Source organism: Rhipicephalus microplus, chromosome 10, assembly GCF_043290135.1.
Source record: "Rhipicephalus microplus isolate Deutch F79 chromosome 10, USDA_Rmic, whole genome shotgun sequence".
NCBI lineage: Eukaryota > Metazoa > Arthropoda > Arachnida > Ixodida > Ixodidae > Rhipicephalus > Rhipicephalus microplus.
Window position 1 is genome coordinate 2,318,544 of NC_134709.1, and position 21,523 is coordinate 2,340,066.

Sequence of the window (21,523 nt, forward strand, 5' to 3'; positions counted from 1 at the left end):
AAAAGCATGCAATCGCAGCATGCGACAAACCTTTGTAACTCCACTCGCACTGAACGAATTCCTAAAATTTTTGCGGCGCGTTGAATTCGTGAGGCAATAAGCTCTTCCAGTGAATTAATTCCACTGTTACTTGAAAAAGTGTTTCAGGGCCCTTTTAAGAATGCTTGCTGCCGCAGATCGTACGTAACATGAATGGCTGGTTGAAATCGATTCACGAATTCCGTCTGCGCAAATTTCCTTCTTTTGGGAGTGCAGTCGAAGAGCCAAGCGGTGTGCCTGCACGGATATGACATCGACGGCGACGGGAAGCCAGAGCTCATCACAGGCTGGAGCAATGGAAAGGTCAGCAATCAGTTCACTTCCATTCTTTCATTACTGACATGAAGATGTCTACACCCGCTATATTATAAAGGCAGGGGCACGAAACTCACATATAAAGCAGTTGTAAATGGTCGTGTTCAATTGCCAATTTACCAACATTGCTAATTAGGAAAGGTAAGCTTTCTAACATTACACAAATCTCAATGAGAAAACTACGGAGACTTTTAATCATAATTTGCTTACCATGAATGCGCCTTGCAGACATTGTCGTCTATTCGTTTTCGTTTGCGTTCTTTGTCATAGGAAGGCTTTTTTAAAGATTTATTTCGTCGTCTGAGCAAACACGCTTCGTTGTTGCATGCATATGAGCCATGAGCCATATATTATGTGGGCATTCTTTTTCTCTCTCTCCCTCTTTGTAACCACCGTTTGCGATGACATACCGGTGGGGAGGTCGGCCAGGACACTCTCAAGCTAATACGTGAGCTATTTTCCCTCAGATATTTCACCAAGGTTTTTTTTTTTCGAAAATAAGCCAATAAATGCAAACGAAATAAAATATTCTGGTCTACAAATACTAGAGTGCGAGAAAAATAATTATGACGCCAGAAATACGAGATGATCCCTTCGTGCAGAGAAGGAACAAGAGCATGAAATAAAGTAGGTCGGTTTTGTAACGGGTAAAAGACTGCGGTTCTGTTACGCATGTGGGTATAGTTTCTTCCAAAGGTGTGCCGTGGTATGAGTGATCTGTAATTATTTGAAGATCTTAGAATGGCTGAGATATTGTACGTCAGTGATCCCATCGTGTACGTGGTTGTAATAACAAAGAGCTCGTCATTCTGAAAAAGACAGGGCACAGGAAGGAGGTCACTCAAGACGCGCACAACGGTGGTAACGAAAACTATTCTGTGCATACCCATGCGGTATTGACACACGTGGTCCACATTGAAAATAACTGTTGAGCCAATGTACTTCATCCTTATGCAAGTTAATCAACAGTTGGCTAACGCATGCGCAACCGGTACATATACTCACTCATCAGATGTGTTTTCTTTTTTTTTTTCATTCCTACAAAACTGCGCATTCATCAAATTTTGGCGTAAATTCTCAACAATGTAAAAAAAATTAGAAAGTGAGCCTCCGGTTTGCGTTCCAAAAATTTGTAATTAATTCTTTCTACATGTAGAAGGGGCCACAGCTGGAAGGGACCTTATACACTACACTTGTAAGGCAATGGGTGAATTTGATAAAGTGTTTACGGAACAAATATCAGCCCGCTTCTTGCCTTTTACTTTCTCATTCTTTATCCGCACACCGGTGCAAACCTTACCTAGTTTATTAGCAGCCGCAAAACAACATTAACTCCGTATCTACTTCCAACTTCCTTTAGCCTGTGAGATACGCAACGAATGTACGGTATACCTACGACACACTTCATAATAACTCACTGCGGCCATGCTCTGACTTGAAATAACGGGCTTTTAAATTTTCAGCGACAATCCTCACTGCACGAACAGGATCATCATCATCATCATCACCATCATCATCATCATCATCATCACCATCATCAGCCTGACTACGTCCACTGCAGGACAAATGCCTCTCCCATGTTCCGCCAGTTAACCCGGTCCTGTGCTTGCTGCTGCCAATTTATATCCGCAAACTTCTTAATCTCATCTGCCCACCTAACTTTCTGTCTCCCCCTAACCCGCTTGCCTTCTCTTGGAATCCAGTTAGTTACCCTTAACGACCAGTGGTTATCCTGTCTACGCGCTACATGCCCGGCCCATGTCCATTTCTTCTTCTTGATTTCAGCTATGATATCCTTAACCCCCGTTTGTTCCCTAATCCTTTCTGCTCTTTTCTTGTCTCTTAAGGTTACACCTACCATTTTTCTTTCCATTGTTCGCTGCGTCGTCCTCAATTTAAGCTGAACCCTCTTTGTAATTCTCCAGGTTTCTGCTCCGTAGCTAAGTACCGGCAAGATACAACTGTTATATACCTTCCTCTCGAGGGATAGTGGCAATCTACCTGTCATAATTTGAGAGTGCTTGCCAAATCTGCTCGACCCCATTCATATTCTTCTAGTTACTTCGAACTCGTGGTTCGGCTCCACGGTTATTACCTGCCCTAAGTAGACATAGTATTTTACAACTTAAAGTGCACTATTACCTATCTCGAAGCGCTCCTCTCTTCAGAGGTTGTTGTGCATTACATTAGTTTTCTGCAGATTGATTTTAAGACCCACCTTTCTGCTCTCCTTGTCTAACTCCGTAATCATGAGTTGCAATTCGACCCTGAGTTACTCAGCAATGCAAAGTCATCGGCCAAGCGCAGGTTCCTAAGGTACTCGCCATTAAATCTTATCCCTAACTGTTCCCATTCTAGGCTTCTGAAAACCTCCTGTAAGCACGCGGTAAACAGCGTTGGGGAGATTGTGTTCTCCTGCCTTACACCCTTCTTGATTGGTATTCTGTTGTTTTCTTTATGAAGCACTATGGTAGCAGTTGATCTCCTGTAGATTTCTTGCAGGATGTTTATATATACTTCATCGACACGTTGATTCCACGGTGTCTGCATGACAGCTGATATTTCTACTGAATCAAACGCCTTCTCATAATCTATGAAGGCAATGTATAGTGGTTGGTTATATTCTGAGCATTTCTCTATTACCTGATTGACAGTATGAATGTGGTCAATTGTTGAGTAGCCTGTTCGAAATCCTGCTTGTTCATTTCGTCAATTGAATTTTAATGTTTTCTTTACTATGTTAGCAATTACCTTTGTGAATAGCTTGTATACTACAGAGAGCAAGCTAATCGGCCTGTAATTCTTCAAGTCCTTGTCATCTCCTTTCTTATGTATTAAGATGATGTTAGCGTTCTTCCAAGACTCTGGTACCCTTCCCGTCAGGAGACACCTCGTAAACAGGGTGGCTAGTTTTTCTAACACAATTTGTCATCCATCTTTCAGCAGATCTGATGTTACCTGATCCTCACCAGCAGCTTTGCCTCTTTGCAGGCTCTCCAAAGATTTTCTTACTTCTTTTCTGACGAACAGGATAACCAACATTTAAAAGACGCGCAACATGTGCGTTAAAGCTGTGCGTTGTGCTCACACGCTTCCGAGAGAGCCAACTCAAGGCAAGACATGGCTATACCGTTTTTTACAACTCTTTTTGGCAAATCTCCTTAGGCCCACGCCCCGCCGTCGAAGCTGCCCGCCGCATCCCTATAGACGCTTGCTCTCTGAAGTGGACGCAACGGCCGATGCAAGAGCTATACGTCACGACAACTTTCTGTGGCATATCACAGCTAAAGCTATACGTAGGCGGAGCTTGTTCGCTCATGTTACTACGCCAAGTAGTCCGTTTACGTGCGATTCCGGTTTTGCAAGTGCATCCAACACGAACGTTTTCGCACGAGCATCCATGATGTTATTTTTGAACAGCGTTTTAAAAGATAGGCTAGCATAGCCTTATTCGAAAGCTATGACAAGCCTCGAGATACTCTCATGGGTGCACTTGCGGAGGAAAAATACATGGAATCATTGCTGTGCTCCCTGCCTATTCCTTTATAGAGGTAACCAGGCTGTGGTGCAAGCCCACGTGCAAAGCAAGCACCATAGCATATCGCTCGCATTTTTTTGAAGTAGTGAAATATTCTTATTTGAAGGAATTCAGAAAGCAGCTTTATGGAAGCTGCGAATTTTATATTTATTTTTTTAGAAAAAAATACAGTTGAGCAGAAAGTGTGTGATAGGCAACGCAACACAAATGGCAAGAAACCATGCCCTAATATTTGCTGAGTTGGGTCGGTGTCGTAGTTCTCCTTTTTATAGAGACAAGAACACGTTATCTCATTTGTGGATGCAAATGCATCTACCGGTCGCTGATATCTTGGCCACGACTGGTCACAAAGGCGCGTATGGAGCCGAGGTCTCATGTTCCTGAATACAAGCGGAATACAAACACTCCCCACTCGGTCAAGAACGACGCTGCCTTTGCCATCAGCCGCATAGTACGACATGGGTGTTGCCCAGGCGAAGCTTTGCACTGGTGATTTTATTATGCGAAAACCATCATCGCGAAGCGCCAAGAACCCGGCTCTCGCCGTAGACGAGTACAGTGTTGATGCTTAAGCCCTAACAGCATGCATGCGATTTCCAAGCGACAAGCTTGCTCCGTCGCGTCGTGACGGCTGCAACCGCACGTCAGAGACAAACTGTCATTGCTGCTTGAATGAAAACTATCGCGTGCATACCCATAAATTGTGAATAGAAATTTAAAAGTTGGTCGATGAGAACATGCCGAATTTATTACTGCTTTGTGTGACATAAGGAAGCCACAAAAGCTTTTCACGACCTTCTTTTTTTTTCGCGATCGTTGGTTTAACCACTACAGGCTACCCAGAAGCGTACACTACGACGGCTACGATGCACTTCGCACGACGATTTTGCACTGTAGCAAGCCACCAAACTGCCGCTTACTACAATGCGTCGATACATCAAAAGAAACCTTCGATAACGAGATTTAAGACAAAATACGGCCGCCCTCTCACTATCCGCATGAAATAAGAATGTAAAAAAGGTAGCCGATGCATTGCATTCCTTGAAGTACTTACGCGCGGATATCAAGCATCAATAGCTGTTACAAGCTGCCACTCTAGCGTCGCCAGCGCGAAGTCGGCGACGGGAATGACAGCAGGTTAGTTCGTTCCGTACGCAAGCAGAGACAGTGAAGAGATCAGAGACGTGAGAAAACAAAACAAACTTTACTCTAGTGATATTGCAGCACACGGGATCTAGTACAACACTTCGATACAACTAACAGAATACATCAACACTTGATACAACTAAAAAACATAAAAACAATAAATGAGCTTACGCGAGAGAACTATTACAAACTACACAAACTAACAACAACAGAACTACGGAGGAAAAAGTTCGAAGATATAAACAGGTGAATGCATACGTGTGATGACCGGTAGCGTTGCGTCCCCGACGATCGGATGCGAGAAGTCGAAGAGAGTTCTGGCACGACTGCGATGTCGGCGGTGTTGCTACGCTGGTGGCTCCGGGAGGCTAGTGCTTGCAGGTGACCTCGGGCAGGTTGAGCTAACTCGAGGCGAAGTCCCGATGTCTACGTTGCAGACGTTAATATCGCGTCACAACTAGACGAACGGCTAAGTTTAGGTGGCCAGCTGATACAGAGCCACACTAAAAACTTCTAGAAGAGATGCTTGTTGATCTGTTTCTACACCATGTTGGCCAGCGACTAGTCTGCCTATAGCAGGGCAAAATCCTGCGCTTAAATCCCCCTCGTGTCTCCTCGCTCTCTTCCTTGGGGACAAGAGACCTCTACATGGGTCCAATCATGTGCGTTTCATTGATGGAAACTCCACTCCAAAAATATATTGACCCCACCCCTTTTTAATTGGGAGAGGGCCCTCAACTAGCGAGAGTGACAGCCTGTTGGGATGTTGTCATACGGCTTGGCCACCAGAGGTTTTCTCACGGTTTCCCCCGTGGGAAAACGGTCAGACTGTTTGGCTTTCAGCCGGTGCGTCCCGTAGTCTAATCCTTGTTCGGGGTACAACGCGGCCTTCCACGACCTTGCAGACGCCGCCGCAGTCACAAAGGCTCAAACGTCGGCGGCGACGTTCGAAGAAGAGCCCCCCATTCTGCACTCCTCGGCTCCCTTTCATGCGCCCGCCGTTCCCACGGTCAGTGGGAGAGTACGGCGCCCGTTAATTGTCGTGACGCGGGGTTGCCGAAAATGGCCGTCCGTGACAATAGCAAATGCAACCGAAGGACCAAGGACGCAGCCATGTTGCTGGAAATCGTCACGCTGGCTTCCGGGCGACAAGCGATCTTTTCTATAGTTGCCCAGAAGCGCGAAACCACGCAGTGATTCTTAAAGAGAAAAAGAAAAAAATAAGCTCGGTGCTGTTACTGCCTTTCTCAATGGTGGGCACCTCCACAGCACCGTGCAGGGGATTGGGTCATGGGAATAAAAAGGAACAGTAGAGAAAAGGTAAGGGTAGAGGAAAAAACGCATTCGATCTGCTTCACGTACGCGCGCAAGAACGCCCACGCACCACACGCAGCCGACCGACAAGACCACCGAGAAAGTCAGAAGTACAGCGATGTGCACACGAGCAAGAGGAAAAAGGGGTCTCCAAACTCGCGGTATAAGTCCGGCCGGCCCCGTTGGTAGCACTGCTTCAGAGGCTAATCCGTAGACTTGAGGGCGTCGTAGGCAAGCAGAGCTACCGCACACAAACCGTGCGATGGCAAATCGCCTGGGATAGTCGCGAGTATAGCACGAATTGCTTGAGCAAGTCTAGCCAGCACTGCGTCCTGGAGTTGAGTCGAAGGAGATGGGGTCGTCGCAATGACAGGCGCACTGGTGCTAGGGCGAGGGGCAGAAGCCGACGTAAATCGGCCCCCGCCGGTGACAGTGTCGCGAAAGAAGCGGCCTTTCACGACCGCCGCGCTGCCGTGCTTGTCGTTGGTATTGACAGCGGCCCTGGCTTTCTCCAACGCTTAGTGGCGCGTCACGGGGCCATCCGAGGAGGCAATGATAACGGCGGCCTTGCGTTGAATCTACCAGGAAGGATAGCGTGGCTCGTCTGATGAGTAGTTACCACTGCAGTTAATGCAGTGTGGAAACGTCGTGGAGCACGTTCCCTTGCGATGACTCCTACCGCGACGAAGGTCGCCGTGGCGTAGCCGAAGCGACCGCAGCGTGGGCACTGAAGGGGCTGCAGCTGACGAGAGCGGACCGACCTCCTGAGACAGGAACACCTCCGGTGGAAGGTGAGCGTAACACCTCCGGTGGAAGGTGAGCGTAACACTGCCGCCTAGGCGCACACAGGAGGTGACAGGGACGGCAGAGACCGGATTGCTCAGGATGTCGTCCATGTCGAGGTTAGCGTCGACACCGTAGATCCACGAGAAGCTTCCCTCTGACGTGGATCTCGTAGATCCGGGTGACTTGGAGAAGAGCGACCGGGTCGGCGAAGGGTTGAATGTCCACTTCAACGAGGTTACATCGATAATTGAGGCGCACGCTCTGGGTGGACGAGAAGCTCGACAGAAAGGCCGCGATGGCATCACGGGTTGCCGTCAGAAGGGTAGCCCTCTCCCCAACAGGGCGAAACAGGATGGTGCCGCCACGCTCTCTCGCTGCTGCACGAAGGGCCAGAGGCTTAGGCACGGGCGCCACTGGTGAGTCGGAGCCATGCGGCGGCGTGGTGCCGCCACTCTCTCCTACTGTCGCAGAAGGGGACGGGGGCTGTGGGTGTCTCTGATTTGTCGGCATCCGCTTGTAGGGCGAGTGTGGTAAAGGCGTGGTAGCGGAAGCTGGGGCCTCCGACGTCTTCCCAGGTTTCGTCTAAGGTGTTAGACGTCGACGAGGATGGCGTGCAGTGTTTCCATGAGGAACGGGAGACGGATGATATTTCCGCTTCAATGTTTTTGCGAAAGATTCATCCCTCGCTGCAAGCCATGGTCGTGGCAGGGGAAGAGGAAGAGCCAGCTGTTGCCTTCCCTTCGCTCGGGGCCTCGGAGCAGGTAGCAGCGACATGGCTGCCGTTCAGCAAAAGCCGGGGTTTGCGATTGGAGTGTGCAGGCTTCGGCTGTGCCTGCTGCTGATGCCGTTTGGATGCCGCTGTCGCCGAAACGGCTTCCTGTTGATTTGCCTTGCGGTGGCCTTTCGGTGGCATTGATAGCCCTTAAATGTGCTGCGCACAAGAGCGTGGAGCAGGGATTGACCGGATGGATGGATGCATGAAAAACATTTATTGGGTCCTGAAGGATTCCACCCCCGTTTTATAGGGGTAGGATCGCGGGCCGCTCCCACGTTGAGACGGGGAGGCCCAGCCTCACCGCCGCATCGTGGGCCTTCTGGACAGCCTTGAGTTGTTGTATGAGAACCGGACTCGTGAGCATTAAATGAAAGGAGTTGTCATAAAATTCTTCATTTTTCTTTGTAAAGAGGGGCACCTCCACAGCATGTGGTTAAAATCACTGCGACTCTGGCAGTCCGGACAAAGTTCTGAAATATCGGAGTAATGGCTATAGGTTACGAGGCTAGGGTATGTTCCCGTCTGAAGCATGCGAAGAGAGATTGCCTGTTGCCTAGACAACTTTTCGTGTGGCAATGGAAAGGACCTACGGCCTAACTGATAATGCTTCGTGATCTCGTTGAAGGTAGTCAAAATGTCCCTAAAATGAAGGGTGGGGCTGACTCCTCTGTCTGAGAAGCGCAAGTCCCGGCACGGTAAGCGAAGCCTCGCGCCATGGAGTGGGCTAGCTCGTTGACATTGGGAAGGCCTCCGACCCTCAAGCTAAGGTGAGCAGGGAACCAAATAATAGTGTGGTGGGTGAGTTCCTTGTGAGCGAGAGTTCTCAAAATTTCCTTGCACACGGAACCAGAAGCGAAGGCCCTAGCAGCGGATTTAGAGTCCGTATAAATATCAGCCCTTTGTGGATCAAGGAGTGCTAGTGCTATAGCCATCTGTTCTGCTTTGTAAGAAGAAGTGGTTCGAACCGACGCCGAGGATAAAATCTTACCCTTAGTACTTACGAATACAGCCGCAAAGCGAGCGGAAACGCCATACTGGGCGGCATGAACAAAGCATGAAACAGACGAGTGTTTCTGAGCTTGAGCTAAAAAAGAGGAGGCTCGAGCTACACGCCTGCCCGTGTTGTATTGTGGATGCATATTTCGTGGAAGGGTGCACACTTTGATGCGAGAGCGTATATAATCATCGAGTGGCGTATTTTGCACTTCGAGCGTCAGGGGGTTGACTCCAGTGTCGACCAGAATCTTTCTCCCCGCTGGTGTGATCGAAAGCCTGGCAACCAGTGCCGTTTGTTGAGCCTCGATAACTTTTTCAAGCGTGTTGTGGAGTCCAAGTTTCGTAAGGTTCTCAGTGCTTGTGCGCATAGGAATGCCAAGAACTTTCTTGATGCTTTTCCTTATGAGGATGTTCAATTTATTTCTTTCATGGAGTTGCCACCTGTGCATAGATGCGACATAGCTTATGTGGCTCATCAAGAACGCATGGAATAGTCTGAGGAGGTTGTGCTCTCGAAGACCACCCCGACTGTTGGAAATGCGTGAGATTAGTCAGATGACCCCTTCCACCTTAGAAGTCAGACGGTCGATCGTGCGGCCGTTCTGTCCATTAACCTCGATAATCATGCCCAGAACACGTGTGAAGTCCACCCTTGGAATATGCTGGCCCGATGCCGTGTGCAGCCTAATGTAGATGTCAGCCAGTGGCTGCCAGTTTTTGAGTTTGGGTCCCCATTTCGTGGGTCGATATAAGAGAAGTTCGGACTTTGCTGGCGAGAGCTTGAGGCCCATTTCATTTACGTAGACTTCAACACAGTCTACGGCCTCTTGAAGAGAGCTCTCCACAGAGCCCTCCGAGCCACCGACACTCCATATGGTGATGTCGTCCGCGTAGATGGCGAACTTGATGCCTTCTTAGTTTGAGAGCTTTGCAGCAAGGCCGCACATTGCAATGTTAAAAAGCAGTGGGGAGACGACTGATTTCTGCGGGGTGCCGAAGGAACCAAGATCGTAGGGCTCAGACTTGAGATCCCCAAGCTGTATAGTGGCTTTTCTATTCCTGAGGAACAAGCTGGTGAACTTGTGAATGTTGGCTCCTAAGCTGAGAGAAGAGATGGAGGCAAGTATGTGGGAGCGCGAGACATTGTCAAAGGCCTTTTCAAGATCCAGACCGAGAATAGCTCTAACGTCTTTTGTCTCCTAATCTATGATGTGATGCTTCAGCATTTTCATGACATCCTGAGTAAATAGGTGTGGTCTAAAACCTACCATGTTTTACGGGAACAGGTTAGTCTTCTCTATGTGCTTTGATATTCGAGCGTTGATGACATGCTCGGCGACCTTGCCTATACAGGACGTCAGTGAAACGTGTCGTAAGTTGCTAAAACTGGGGCTCTGGCCAGGTTTAGGTATGAGAATAACCGACGCCCTTTTCCACTGCTCAGGGAAAGTCCCAGTCTCCCAAATATGATTGATTTCTTTTGTGAGGTAGGTGACAGAGCCATCGTCTAAATTGCGTAGTGTCTTGTTTGTAATGCCATCCGGGCCCGGGCTGGAGTTCCCATTAAGATTGTTTAAGATGGTCCGGACCTCTGCTTCCTGGAAGGGCTTGTCCAATTCGAAGGCTGGTCATCCCGTGTATTGCGCGTAGCCGGAAGGAGGCCGGGTTGTGTCCAAAGGGAGGTATCTCTGTGCCAGACACTTCGTTATTTCCGTGTCCGATTTAACCTTCCTTTCTGAGTGCAGTATTCGGTCTACCAAGCGCGTCTGGTTGGATTTAGATTTGGGCTCCTGCAGCAGGTGTTTGAGGAGGTTCCATTTTCCCCCAACTTTCATCTGACCATCCACCTTGTTGCAAATCTCGTCCCATTGCTGCTTTTTCCAGCGCCTGACAGTAAGTCGTTATTTCCTGGTTAAGACTTGCGGTGCGTTTTCGCAGTCTTCGATTCATACGATGTGCCTTCCACCTGGCTAGGAGGGCGCTTTTAGCCTCAAGAAGATGAGCAAGCCTGCTATCCATTTTATTGACCGGAAGATCAGTCTCCATCGTTTTGGTGGCCGACTTGACGTCTTCGACCAGCTGAGACATCCACTTGCCGAAATTCGGTGAGTCATTAATCTCCTCCGCGCTCTCCGCTTTGATCTTACGGAAGAGGTCCCAATCTGTGAATTTGAAAGCTTTAGGGGGCTTTGCTTGAATTTGTAATGTCGTACTGAGAATACAATGGTCACTCCCCAAGTTTTCTCCCAAGTTTAACCTTGATACCTCCACCGTGGTTGCGACACAGGTGAGGTCTGGGATAGTATCCCTAGAGCGAGAATTCCAGTGCGGGTAGGAAACGTGGGGTCAGTGACCAAAGTAAGATTCAGATCCGATACCACTTGCTAGAGCTCGGCTCCCTTGGCAGTGGTGCGAGAATAGCCCCAAGCTTGATGGGGTGCATTGAAATCTCCCGCTATAACTATGGGTGCGTCCACTTTCCTAGCGATCGTAACGGCTTTGATAACAATGAGGTGAAGCGATGGTGCCTGCCTTTTGGAGAGCTATATATGTGGAGTATGAAAATGCTATTTTTAAGGTTGCTGTCAGGCATAATTTCTAAAAGAGAGTGTTCAATCTTGCCATTTGCCATGTGCAAATTGTGCTCAATGTAAGTGTACTTCTTGGACACAAACGTGCAGATACCGCGGCCATCTGGAGGTTTCGTGATGTGATGGGTGTAGCCTGGTAGGCTCATTGTTTCCGTAAGCATCTCCTGTAGCATAATAACATGTGGTCGAATTGGCTGCGGTTTAATATACTGCTGGAGAGCTGCCTTCTTTAACTGGAAGGCCCAGCAGTTCCACTGCCAAATTACGAAATTGTTAAGGTGTCCCGCCATTGTTGGGACCCTCAAAAGCACTATCCTGAGAGACGCTACGGGTTGCCACCTTCTGCACGATCCTGACCTTAGGTATTACTTGGGCCGGAGTAGCCTCGGCAGATTGTAAAGCTTTAACTTGGCCAGCCTCGATCTTTGTGACTCTGCTGTTCAATACCGCAATCGACTCGACTACCGCCCTGAGAGCATTCAAGCCCCGAGAGCCCTGAGAGGTCAAGGTATTCTTGACCTCTGTTTTGAAATCTCTGTCCTTATTATTGGCCGGTTGTGCTAGCGCTCTCATTTTTGTTGGTTTTGCCCCTGGATGGACATCCATGGGTACCTCATCGTGACTCGCATCCGATGTGACCTCCGTACTGGGAACTGTGTTTGAAGGGGACGGAGGCGAAACATGTGATTTCCTTAAGTCGGCTATTTCAGCCCTGAGTTGCTCGACAATGGCCCTGAGATCAGCATTTTCCCTTTGCATCTGCGCATATATATCTGAGTGTTGCTCTCGATTGGTACCCCCCTTTACAGTACGCAGTGCGTGTGGAGAGGAAGAAGAAACTGCCGAACACTTGATAATGTTCTGTAAAGGGCTTCACCCTATAGCTCAGGATGATGGCACAGAGTTTTTCAAAGCACTAGGATTTAGGGACAGGGAGGGCAAAATAGACTTTAAGCTGGTTGACTTAACTAGAAGGAGGTTATCTGATTGGTGGCTAAAGTCAAGGCACGAGTGAAAATTAAACCCTTCACTGCAAAGTACCCGTCCAACTTTACTATTTAAAGGAAAAAAAAGGTAAATCTAGTGGTTAGTTCACTAAGTATTACGGCTAGGTAGCGTTAGCCGGCGCACGATCTAAAGGGTACAGCCACATCCATCCATCCATCCATCCAGGGATATGGCGAGGAAAGGTCACGTGACACAACCCAATCACCGCGGCTCTACGGTGGTGTCGGCGCGCTGAAAACAGATGCGATACTCTGACATTTTTTCCAGTGACTCTAGTTGGAGTCGTGAATCGGGGAAAGGGAGGACCGAATGTCACTGATGAGGAGTGGGAAATCGATTTTTATGTGACTGAGAGCTTATTGCGCCAGACAGCGCGTTGCAATTATGTTTGGCTCACGCGCGCTCGGAAGTCTATTGATAGGCTTAGTTTTCTGACCATGCTCAAAAAGTGTTGCAGGGCCCCTTTGAAACCACCGACTTGTTTGTTTTGACGCCTGCTGCGATTTTAGAATTCTGATGCGTTAAGGAAACTCCTTTCACCACATGGCATTCATATGGTGTTTTTCCCAAAGCACTTTCAACAAACGGCATGACTCTGTGGTAACACGTGTGCTTCTCCCACAGACGGCAACGACAGTTCGGTTTTCTCGGGCAACGAAGCCGATATTTCTGCTCAGGTGGACGCGCGCAGCCTGACCACGGGCGAGGTGGTGTTCCGCGACAGCATGGCGCACGGCGTGGCGGGCATCGTGCAGGCCGACTACTGCCTGGACGGACGCGAGCAACTCATCGTGGTCTCGGTCTCGGGCGAAGTCCGTGGCTACCTGCCGGCCTCGGCTGAGCTCCGACAGCAGATGGTCGACGCCACCTTCGAGCAGGACACAGTGCGCGAGCTGAGCCGCAAGAAACAGGTCCGTCACATCGGCCGTGCGCATGCAGAGCCACTCAAGTAATTTGACACAAATTACGAAACAGGCTCATCTTGGAGGCTGGCCTTCGTACCAAGTGTCTGGGAATACTTTTCGTCCAACAAATGTATTGGAACACACGTACTGAAAAACTACCTGGCACTAGGATTTCGGGCAGCATGTTATTCCGGGTGCGTTTCTCGCTACCTAATTAAGGCAGTGAAACTCTTCATCTATGAATTTTCTACCTCACGTTTAGTACCGTCATCTGTTTTGGAGTACGTCCACATTAACAAAAATGCGTAAATTGCACGTCATACAGAAAACGGTTGTTCGGACCATAGCATATGTTCTTCATTAAAGTCACACCATTCCCATATTTCACATGAATATACTGACTCTACCTGAACATGCAGCTTCCTAAAATTAACTGGGACTGCGATCGTTCAGCGACAATGAGAATTACGGGCAGTACATGGATTTGCCTAGTCTTCGTACATACGGGCCACCAACCGCACCCGTGGCTTTGTTTATTGCATTGTTTCAGTTTTGTTTAGAATAAAAGAGGGAACCCTTTAGAACTTCGTGACCCGATTCAAGTTTGTGAGCCTACAACATAAAGGTGGTGACGCGTAACTGATAAACTATTTCCGATTTTTTTTTTTGGTGACAAAACAGCTTCAAGTCATGCCAAGCTAAATGGAACACGAAGATTATGCAAATCCACATGTACTACTCATAATTCCCACGTTGGCTGAAGCGCCATGCGCTGCAGCTCCCATGGACACTAGCGCCCGAGTTCCCTCTAGTGTATATATAGGAAACTGTGTACCAGAATACTACCACGCAATCCTTGTGAAAGAATACCAGGCAGAATTAAAAGGCGACAACATTTTATAAATTACTGCCGACATAAACCACCTAACCATCCTTTATAATCACGCGTGGGTTATTTCACGCATACGCACTACTTCCAAAAAATGGTGCAATTTCTCTAACCGTTTCACTTGAAAGCCATACCAACTGAGCGAAATTACACACATGTATTGTTGTTTTACTGTCTGACTATACTTATTTGTGCTGTTACTCCTACTTGTTTACAGGTTTTTTTTTTAATTTCTCAAACATTTCTCTCCTCACACATACCCCTATGCATGTTTTGATTGAAGATGTACATGCCCAATCTGACTGCTAATCTTGTATTTCTTGCATCGTTACACTCTATTATAAATTTCGTACGTGTAAAGAAAGAATTAAGATCATTTGAGTTAATTCCTCGGCTACTTCTACACTAGCTAAGGAGGGAAGGTGTTTCAGATTCGGAATGGACGCCCCTCGATGACTCGAGTGCTCGGTGACAACATGAAGGAAGAGCCGCGGACCCCTGAAGAGACGCTTTATTGCAGCCAGAACCTCCGCTCTCCCATCCAAACACCCTCTTTTCAACCCTCGGTTGAACAAAGGGTCTCCACACAAGCCACTCACACGTGTGGGCTCTAATTGCCACAACAAAACGCAAAAACACTTTCATAACAGGCACTGCATTGGAAACAAGCACGTAACCAAATATAACACGCGAAGGTCTCCACGTGTCACACCGTCTCCCATGCCAGGCCGACCTCGGTCAGTAGCCGTTCTCTGATTAAACATTGCTTCGTAGAAGCCTTCTTAAGCGCGGTGAGTACGACCAGTACAGCGCGGTGAGGCCCTATGCGTTGACCGGGTGGCGTTGGTACCGCATCGCACGAGAGAGAGAAAAGAAAGAGGGCGAGGAGGACTCCAGCGCCAGCGTCAGGATTGCTCGCGTGCTATTGGTTCACCTCTGGAGGTGACGTGCTGGTGACGCGCGCGCTGGTGCAGCAGCGACATCGACTAAACTTGCACAGCTGCACCTCATTTTCAGCCATGCTCCCCACTCCTCTCCGACTAAGCGGCGCAGCCCCCGCCATAATCCGTGGTGATGATGGAGGGGGTTGGGGATACACAATAGGGGAGCGAACAAAAGATTTTTGTTGTGTGCTCGGGTTGCCTATTCAGACACCGCGGAAGCCTCGGAGAGGGCGTTGTTAACTCCCCTAAGATTGACTGCTTCGTGGTCGTTTGAAGCAGACATGGGGCGAATTTTCGCTCCGCCGCTGATCTTTCGAAGACACGCTGAATCACGAGGGAGTTTTAGTGCTGGGTACCCAAGCGGCTTGCGTACGCAGGACATTGGGGCGGCGGTATTGCGCATGCGCGAAACCCCAAACAGGTGCGTCGCATGATCGCTGGGGCGATGGGGCCATGCGTCCGCGCGGTCCACCTTCGCAAGAACTCACGGTATCCGCACTGCGGATACTCTGGCCGTCGAGTTAAAATAAGCCAAAGTGCGAGCACTTACGGCGATTATACGGTTTCAGCCAGATTTCCAAATGCCAGTGCAGGCATGTCAGTGCAGGCAATATCCTGCACTGACATGAGACGCTACATCTATGCGCAGATGTGAGTGGACGACACTTCGTTTTAACTGTCAAATACGACTCCCAAAGCTCCAACATCACAGCAAATCAAGAGACCTAGTTGTTTTCAGCCTCTTCGAACAAGACACGCACTGTTTCAGCCTTTTTCACCGCACTACACTACCCGGGCTGCACGAGAACGAAACTGAAACTGTAGAAAAAAGCCCGTAGACAGTTTGCTAGCTAAACATGTGCAATCTGAAGCCTGTACTTCCCATAATTCCCATGAAGGTACATGATCGCAGCGCCAGATTCCTCTCTAGGTATTACTGTATGAAAGTCTATGCGTGTGAACGAAGGAGTCTCCTTTCTTTCCAGCGCGCGGGTCGTCCGCGTTCACCCTCGCGGAATAGGTGACCGGTAATATGGGCAATCGCAGGGAACTGTGGGATCCTACGGCTTCCGGTTCGACACACCACGCGGGTAATCATCGGCACGCGCGCATTTTCGTACAGCTCCATTGAAAAAATCGCAGCCTATGCACGGAGTCCATGATGATGAGTGGGGCGAAGCGTCCGTCCGTGTGTCCATCCGTTCGAAGCATGGACGGACAGACATACGGACGGACGCTTCGTCCCACACATCATCATTCACTCCGTCGATATGCTGTGGAAACCACTAACGCCATATATATAGTTATACTATTCCCGAGGATGGATTGATGTATCCGGCTGTACCCTTTAGATCGGGCGGTGGCTCACGCCACCTAGCCATGAAGTACTATAAAGTTGAGGACATTAGAGTTGCTGTATATGCTACTTGTAGCTAAAGGTAGCATATAGAGTAGCTCTAGAAGACATATACACACAACGCCATCTATTGAGAAACTCATAATCTAAAGGTGGCTACATACTACTACAGAGGAGGGAAAGACCTAGAGCGTAAGGAGCTTCGCCCCTAAAAAAAAAAAACACGTCTCCGTGCAATGTCAGTGCTTTAGAAGGTGGTTTTTTGTTTTTGCTAACCGTGACTGTGACGATGACAAGCTACGAAAGCCATGAACGGCAAGAAAACTTTTTTATCGTACTAAAATGCTCTGCAATGCTTTTATGCTGCTTGGGGGGTACTAACAGTTTGGCTAGCAGATCAGTCGATACAGAAAAAAGTTTTTATTGTAGGATACGTTACTGCTGATAAAAAAATCACCATTTTAAAGATCTGAGGGGATGTGGATGACTGCAGCAGTGTGAGTTCATTTCGAGATCGCTGCTTCGGCTGACATCGTCGGTCGATCGGCCTGAAGCGCAGCACTTATTGAGTGCGTTGAGATACCTTTTTTTTTTTCTAGCCTTCAGCACGCTATAAGATGTATTTCTTAGTCGAAGCCAGATGCTTATTTAAACGCTGATCTTGATCAAGCTGCGCGGCACGGCGGCACGTAAAAAATGGAGTTAGACATAGACGGCGCCAAATAATCAAAACCCTGCGCTTTTTTAACCAACTTCTTTTGCGTGCCGTCCTGGCGCACAGTTTGACCAAAATAACGCAAATGGACTCGTCCAGCGCTTTGTGTAAACTTACTCTTGAGTGAAGCTTTTGTGCTATTTGTCATATATATGAGTGCAATGGCTGGCGCTCATCTCGTATGGCAAGTCAATTTCACCCGCGCGTCCTTATAATACATTTGATAGGCGCTTGCGCGACAATTTATTTCTCAATATAAATTCGCAGCAAATTCATGCGTAAGCTTTTGTTTAGTGTGCAATACACTTGTATCTGTGATAAAATGATTTTCGCCCACTCTGGCTTCAACGTTCGGTACCCAAAGGCTACCTGTCGCTGTGGCTTTCTTCACAGCCGTGGCTCACCTCATTTTTCTCTCTGCGTTCCATAAGAATCGATACACGCTGTTTGAATTTCACGCTCGAGTTGGAGCAGCCAACGGCTGCACAACCAACCATGATTTATCAGGACGAAGATAAACGGGCCACCGCGCGCGAATCCTGAATAATCTGAGGCTTGCGGCGAATCGGTTCACCGTCGTCTCCTTTTCTGGAACCGGAAGCCGGTAGCAGACGGTGCATCCCACAATCCCTCGCTCTTTTACTGGTCACCTATTTATCGGCGTCGTTAGTTGACGGGTCGAGACCTCCGCGCTTTGAAGCAGCCGCATTAGCTGCTCTACACAGAACACGCCGCTTATGGTTGCGCCATGATAACTATTTGTATTTCTTTAGTTTCACCTTTTGAGTTCACTATTTTCAATCTTTCACTAAATCTGCTCACTCAGTTTGTACACGTTCATTGAAAAAAAAAAATGTTGTCTATGCCATAAATTTGTAAAGAGCCATGGTCCCAGTCAAGGCCATTAGAGGCTTTCCAAGAACAGCCCTTAACACCCCAAAAGCTGAAAATAAAGCTTTAAAATTCGCGGTGAAACGGGCTTTATTGGCGTGAGTAGTACTTGACAAGCAGGTCTATTGATGCGGAAAGCGGGCGGCGGCAACCGACCCCGGAATTACAGCGCTTGGGGCAACAGCTCGCACTTTGCTCTTATCGCTAAAGGCGTGACCCACTGCGGCACATAACGTTCTTTTTCTCTACAATACCCCGGCGACGAAGACGAGCCATCCGGGAAAGTCAAGGTGACGAGAGTAGGAGTGGGTCGTGATAGGGCTTGAGACGACTCACGTGAACAGTCTCACGACCAAGGCATCGCCTGTCTGTAAATGGCGTGACCGGCTCGATTACGTATGTGACACGAGATCGACGTTCGACCACGCGATAAGGACCGTGAAACTTGGGGCCAAACTTAGAGGACAGACTTGGGGAGTGGAAGTGCAGTCGGAGCCAGACGAGCGAGCCCACGGCAAAAGTCTCGACTTGCTGGTCGCGGTCGTGGCGGTCTTTTTCGAGTGCTTGCTTGTCCGAGGTGAATGATCGGGCCAACTGACGACACTCTTCAGTGTGGTGCACAATTTCAGAAAGAGGGTTGAACTCTGAGACGTCGGGACGATACGGCAAAATAGTATCAAGGTTGAAGCATGGCTCACGCCCATATAGAAGAAAGAAAGGCGAGAAGCCTGTGGTTGACTGCGTCGCGGTGTTGTACGCATAAGTCACAAATGGGAGAATGACGTCCCAGTTTGATTGGTCAGAATTGACATACATGGCGAGCATGTCTCCTAGCGTTCGGTTGAAGCACTCAGTTAGACCGTTGGTCTGCGGGTGGTAGGCAGTAGAGGTGCGGTGCTCCGTGCGGCATGCCCGAAGGAGTTGTTATACAACTTGTGGGAATCTGAGGCGCGCCTGCGACCATTTCGCGGGCATTCCGCCACACGGCCACACCCTTTCGCTTTCCTGCTCTGTTAACACAACGTGGCGATAGATGGCGCCACGCGCGGGCACGGCGCGCGCCGAGGGAGCGGTCTCTCTCCGTTGGTCGGCGCCGGGTAAGCACGTGTTTTCCTTCGTCCGCGTCCCCTTTGGGAATCGCCGGACTGCAGCCTGCCTGGGGTGGCCTTGGGCACCTCGGCAGGCGTGTTTACTTGAGTGCTAGCTTCGGTAGCGTACGCTAAGCCCACAGCGGTGCCTAGTGCTTGAAGTGGTCGTACCACAACGAGCCGTACTTGCCGTAGGCCTACGCGTACGAGGTTTGCCCTAACACTCGCGACCGGGCCCAGTGGCCATCGTGAGAGTGCGCAGCATAGCCGTGAGGGACTTTTTCCCGACCGGTGTGTCAAAGCTCGCCATTGCCAGCTGCGACGTGCTCGCGGTTTTCCCCTTATTGTGAACGTCCGCATGCGGGTGCCTTTGCTACCCGCGTCCCGGGAGCGGACGTTGTACTGTTGTTCGGGGTGCCGCCAGAGGCAATAAAGTGTTGTGTACTTTTACATTAGAACACTGTCTATTTGCCGCGCCGCGCTAAACGCCCTATTAGTTGAGCGCGCGCGGAGCGGTGCGCTACACGCGAGTAAACGGAGTAGCGGCCCTATGGCTCGCTAAGCGTTAACCCGCGGTGATCGTCCGCTGCAGTTAGGAGCGGGGTCACCATAAACTTCGGATAAGAAGACACGCCCTCCATCGCTTAGTAGTTGACGTGGTGCCCCATGACGCAATACGAAGCGTCGCAAGAAAAAAAAATTGCCCGCAGCTTCCCTCGGGGGAACACTGAGGAGGATGCGGACCATATAATTGGTTAACGGGGTGTTAAAGTGCGACTTACTTGGGTCGATGGCTAAATTGGTTAACGTGGTTGTGAAATGGGGTGTTAAATTGCGACTTACTTGGGTCGATGGCTAAATTGGTTAACGTGGTTGTAGGAGGGGGTGTTAAATGAGTGAACACGTACACACGTATGCGAAAGGGCGGCGCTGGTCGAAGGGACGTCGACCATTGTGTTTGTGGATTCGTTGGAATTCATTTCACCGCGACCTTGGACGTCGACGCGCCGTAAAAACCAACCGACGAGCGGCAACTGAGCGAGCGAGCGCCGACCTTGAGTATATATACAGCGCGACGGCGCATGCACTGTCAGCTGTCGAATGTTCGAGAAGGGGGAGAAGCGCAACGTCGCATGCGCGCGCGTCAGCTGCCGATGTTCTCGAAGCGCGACGGCGCATGCGCGCGCGTCAGCTGCCGATGTTCTCGAAGCGTGACGGCGCATGCGCGCTACATTATACAGCTAGCGAATGTTCGTGAAGAGGAGAAGCGCACGCGGTGTGTAGAGGAGGAAGGGGTGCACAGATGGTGGAGGAGTGAAGCGCGCGCGGTGTGTAGAGGAGGAAGGGATGCACAGATGGTGGAAGAAGGAGGAGGAAGCTTGCGGACGGCGCCGCACTACAAGCCTCGAGTATTAGATGCTCCGCATCTAAAAGTCGCACCTTTGCCACAAAGGCGAAGCAATGAACGCAATAGCAACAACTTGAAAGGTCACCCGCAGAATGCCAAGCAAATCGCAACATGCCCCGTGTTCGAAACGTACTCACAGGTACATATGAACGTGAATAAGCGTCTAGGTTATTACTTCGCCGTGTCTGAAAAGCGCGCCTTTTTTGCAAACGGAGGCTCTGCATAGATTGTAGTGACCTTTGTGTGCCTCGTTACTACAACAGAATCATTCTAGTGCAAGCTCAACGCCAGCCGAGACGTATGATCTTCCCCACCGGGAAATAATGGCGCGCGAGAGATCGTCCACTCCTCTTCTCTCCGCGGGCCAAAGTACGAGAGAGATGACAGCCGCCGCGCGCTCATTGCGCCATCTTGCTGATAACGCTGAAAACACGATATCCCACCCCCTTTGCCGTTTGAGCTTGCGGATTGAACGTTGAAGGAAGTACCCCTCGGTGGCTCAGTGGTTAACGCCTCGCATTCACGACGTAAAGGTCCCATGTTCGATTCCGCCTGCCGAAGTCTTTTTCCTGGACTTCTTTCTTGCGTTTTCATATATGTAGATAAGATATATGCAGATACAGCACGACGGCGCATGCACTGTCAGCTGTTGAATGTTCTCGAAGCGCGACGCCACATGCGCGTCCACTGGAGAATCAGGAGAATTGTAGATGTCGAACGCGGTGTGTAGAGGAGGAAGGGTGCACAGATGGTGGAGGAGTGAAGCGCGCGCGGTGTGTAGAGGAGGAAGGGATGCACAGATGGTGGAAGAGTGGGCG

General features: G+C 49.4%; 2 protein-coding genes across 7 annotated transcripts in view; one reads left to right on the plus strand and one right to left on the minus strand.

The window, feature by feature from the left end:
- LOC119167677 (sodium-dependent glucose transporter 1A-like) overlaps positions 1-21,523 on the minus strand; it is a 197,236-nt gene that overhangs the window by 123,296 nt on the left and 52,417 nt on the right. The gene's annotated exons all lie outside the window — the stretch shown is intronic.
- Positions 1-21,523, plus strand: part of LOC119181914 (BBSome complex member BBS2) — a 163,729-nt gene that overhangs the window by 20,698 nt on the left and 121,508 nt on the right. For all 3 annotated transcript variants that reach the window (XM_075876066.1, XM_075876062.1, XM_075876063.1), the window contains 2 exons: positions 256-342; positions 13,186-13,419. In XM_075876066.1, coding sequence (XP_075732181.1) covers positions 256-342; positions 13,186-13,419 — 321 coding nt within the window. The remainder of the gene's footprint in view (positions 1-255; positions 343-13,185; positions 13,420-21,523) is intronic.